We start from the raw sequence: 4106 nt of genomic DNA, 5'->3' as shown, positions 1-4106 counted from the left end.
ATCACGGTCAAACACTTAGCCCTCTTTCCCTTTATTTCTCAGTCTAAATAAATTATTGGGTCCTTATTTTTTTAGCTTATTCCTTTATTATTTTAAAAACTTTATTTGATCCATTATCTTATTTTTAATTCAATTTAATCATTTATTTTATTTTATTTTGTTTAATTTAATTCAATCCATTTAATACTTACTTGTTAATCATTTTTAAAAATATTAGTTCAATTTTCTTCCCTTTCTCTCCACTTCACTTTTAATAAAAAAATATTCTTAAATGAATTAAGTGATTGAAATAATAAATATATAAATAAATAAATGATCAAGTCATTTTATTTTTTTAAATAATATAGTAGACTAGTAGTACTAACTTTTAAATATACTATTATTTCTTAAATCTTTCAGATAATTTTAAAGCAAAGAATTATTATTCAATTAAGGGCCAGATTATTTAAATTTATTTTAATAAAATAAGTAGTTTTATATTTTTTTAGTATGTTTATATAAATTACTTTTGCTTAAAAAATAGTTTTTTAGTTATTTTAATAAGTAAATCCTATCCATTTCTTAAAAAATACTTATACAATAAATATTTGTTTTAAATTTATTTTTTCTAAGTTTAAATAAACGAACTCATTCCAAATTAGACACCAATGGTAGACAACTGAATCTCGTATTATTTGGTTTAGAAAAAAAAATGAAAGAATAAATAAGGGAATAAAATGTGAAATGATTTTTATGTTATTTAATTATATAAAAGTGAAAGAAAAGAAATATATATATATATATATATATATATATATATATATATATAAATAATAAAAAAGGATACTTTTTTTGCTATATCCATTCAAATTTGTCATATTATCTGTCTCTTAAATTGAGAGGAAAGACTATTTCATTGAGTCCTATCATTTTTACTTTTCTCCTTTTGTTTTCTTGTGTCCTAAAAGAAGGAAAGTTCTTTGAACAATTGTGTATCTTCCCTCTTCTTTTTGTCCACCGATTTTCTTGCCTTCTGAACAAAATATAACCATACAGTGATATAGATAGAGGTTTGTGTTTCAAGAGATTAGTTGATGAGGCTAATTGATTGGAAGATACCTTGTGTAAAAAAAATGATTATTTTTAATTTTTATAGGTTCAATTTTATTTTTTTAAAACTTTTATATTAGTTTTAATTTTATATATTTTTTAAAATAATATATAAAGGATTCAATTTAAATATATTGATAGTATAAATAATTTTTATACCATTATCTCTAATTATAAATTTTCATGTATGGAAAGATTATTAATTTTTGTAAGAATTACTTTAAAATTTATTCTCATGGTGATTTTTCATTAATTTATAGTGTAAATTTTTGTATACATTGCATAAAATTTAAACACATACTAATAACAAAGAAAAATTAAACGCACATTTAAAATTTCAAATTAATTTTACTTTTTTATATAGTAAATTAAACTTACTTATTAATGGATTTAAACATATTTTTTCATTAAAAAAAGTAGCAATCAAAGATAAGTACTATAGGATTTATAATAAGTCTTTATCTGACTCAATTAATTAAGTTAAATCTTGATATCTGGTTGTTGGTGTGATTAAATATGTCACATTATTATTATTATTGAGATTATTTAATTAAACTTTTTGTATACTTCACTTTTTTTATCAAATTAAAATCACTAATAACTTTTCTAAATTATTAAACCTGCATATAATTAGTACATAATAAGTAGAAAAATATTATTTAATTAAACTTTATATATATCCTTCACTCTTTTATGTATATTGATTAATTTATCATAGAAGACTAAGTTAGTTAATTGAAAAGAATGTGTGAGGTAATATTATAAACTCTTTTATATATATGTATTGGATATTTTTTATGAATAAAAGAAATATGGATTAATTTTAGTCTTTTGTAAATAAAAATTTCAACGGTTTCAAAAAATAAATTAAATGAACATCGGCGAATACAAAAGAGTAAGGACTAAGGACTCTAAATATTGTTTCATCTCATAAAGATAGCTGCCGTCGGAAAATTAAAGGCGACGGCATCTCGGAAAATTCAACTATTTATTTATCTCTTTTTTTCATATATAATCACGTACCTTTTTATTTCATCACGTGGGTTTTTATGAACCTAGCTTATATTAAAATTAAAATTAAATCATTTTTTTAATTAAATATCAAATAAAAAGGAACGAATTCTTAATTAATTTAAGTAAAATAATCATTTACAGTTAAATAATTAATGAAATTACTTTTCACAATCTCGCCAAATGACATTTTAGATAATAACGTAACAAAGAAGTAAAATTATATAGTCCAAACGATTCTCACGTGCCATGTCACGTGTTGCCACCTTCCGAATCTAACCTACTATTTTCTCCAAATCCAGAGTGATGATCTTCCATTACGTTCACGCTTTTGACTAAAATACCAAACAGAAACCCCCATAAGAAAAAGAAGAAAAACCACCATAAATATCAAGCTCGATGCACAAATTTCTTTCCCTCTTACACTCACCAAACCTTTAAAAAAGCAAAACCAAGACATCCCACATCTCATATTTCCATTTTTTGATTCTTCGTTCCTCCAATAATTCTCTCTTCTACCATTCATTCATTTTATGGTCATTGGCCATGACCCAAACCATGTCAGGCCCAAATGACTGGCTCCAATTCTACAACCAAAATCTCACACCTTCAATCCCTGACTTCACCGTTACTACTGCAGCTGCTACTACTGCTATCGTCGCGGCCACGAGTCCTCCACAGGACATGCCGAATTTGAGCCCATCAGGCTCGACCCATTTAAGCCCGGAGGGGCGCGTGGCCAAGCCCACGCGCCGTCGCTCCCGGGCCTCACGGCGAACTCCGACCACTCTCCTCAACACAGACACCACAAACTTCCGGGCCATGGTCCAACAATTCACCGGAGGCCCGAGTGCACCCTTTGCATCAAACCCATCATTAGCACCACAAGTTTTGCCAAACCTCATGGGCTTTGGGTTCCCCTCACGCCCTGTCCCGAGCCCAACCACCCTCGTCATGTCACCACCCCCTATAACAAATCTTCAACAACAACACATGTTTCAGCAGCAAAACCAACAGTACAATTTGTATAGTACTGGTGGTGGCGCACAAGGTGGAGGAGACAGCAACAACAACATGTTTTTTCAGAGACTAAGCAACAACGTTAACCCAATGAGTTCTCCAACAAGCAATGTTGTTGTTAGCAATAGTAACCGTGGTGATGGTGGGGCTGTGAATATGGATCATGGACGTTTCTTTCCAAACACTTCTTCTTCTTCTTGATTGATGAATCTGAATCTGAATCTGATTAAAGAAGAAGATGAAGAAATTAAGCACTTCATTATTCTCCAGTAGGAACACGGGTAGCAGTTTTTTTTGTTTTTGTTTTTCTTTGGTCCGCATGCTGAGGCTCGAAAGTGACATAAAGCAGACAGTTAGGTGCTAACTTGGCCAGAATTGTTGACCAACCAATGTAAAATACTATTATTATAATAGTACACTCTTCTTTAGGTTTTTAATTACTTTTATTATTACTACTGTTATTTACTTTTTTTTTTTTTTACTTTTAGTTTTTGTTGTTGTTGTTGGAATTGGGCTCTGCTTCTAGATAGCCCTGGATGGCGCAACCAATCCCAATGCCCACTTTTTTGTTTTTTATTTTCTTTCTTTTTTGTATCTTTCAACTTTTCAAGTACTTGATTAATTAAATTGTGGGGGTTGTTTCTTTTATTTATTTTTACTTGGTAATTAATTATCTTTTTGCATTTTTATCATCTTATATAAAAATATTAAATGATAAATAAATATATTTCATGCTCGCGTAATCTCAAATGTTATCAATTTTGCAGATCAAATGATACAATACAAGCAAAAATAAATTATTAGATTCATCGAGATATAAATTAACATATGAATTATCATGTTTGTATATTTATCATTTGAGTCTCCAACAATTATTTTAATAATTACACATATAGACTAATAGATAAAGATAATGTGTTACAAATATAAAGTACATTTAAGATTTATAATAAAAAAACAAAGAAATTAATTAGTGGATGGTGTAA

The 4106-nt window shown here is 27.9% G+C and overlaps 1 protein-coding gene across 1 annotated transcript; it reads left to right on the top strand.

Annotated features, from left to right (window-relative positions):
* The first annotated feature begins 2243 nt into the window (after positions 1-2243).
* On the top strand, positions 2244-3747 carry LOC102660925 (VQ motif-containing protein 22). Its single transcript, XM_006593791.4, has one exon. The coding sequence runs from the start codon at positions 2647-2649 to the stop codon at positions 3319-3321; it is 675 nt and encodes a 224-aa protein (XP_006593854.1). The 5' UTR covers positions 2244-2646; the 3' UTR covers positions 3322-3747.
* The last annotated feature ends 359 nt before the right edge of the window (positions 3748-4106 follow it).

This window comes from Glycine max, chromosome 13 (assembly GCF_000004515.6).
Source record: "Glycine max cultivar Williams 82 chromosome 13, Glycine_max_v4.0, whole genome shotgun sequence".
Taxonomy (NCBI): domain Eukaryota; kingdom Viridiplantae; phylum Streptophyta; class Magnoliopsida; order Fabales; family Fabaceae; genus Glycine; species Glycine max.
This window is presented reverse-complemented; position numbering and strand designations above follow the sequence as displayed.

Bases quoted from the DNA above. Each gene is read 5' to 3' on its own strand.
- LOC102660925 (XM_006593791.4), top strand. From the start codon at position 2,647: ATGACCCAAACCATGTCAGGCCCAAATGACTGGCTCCAATTCTACAAC.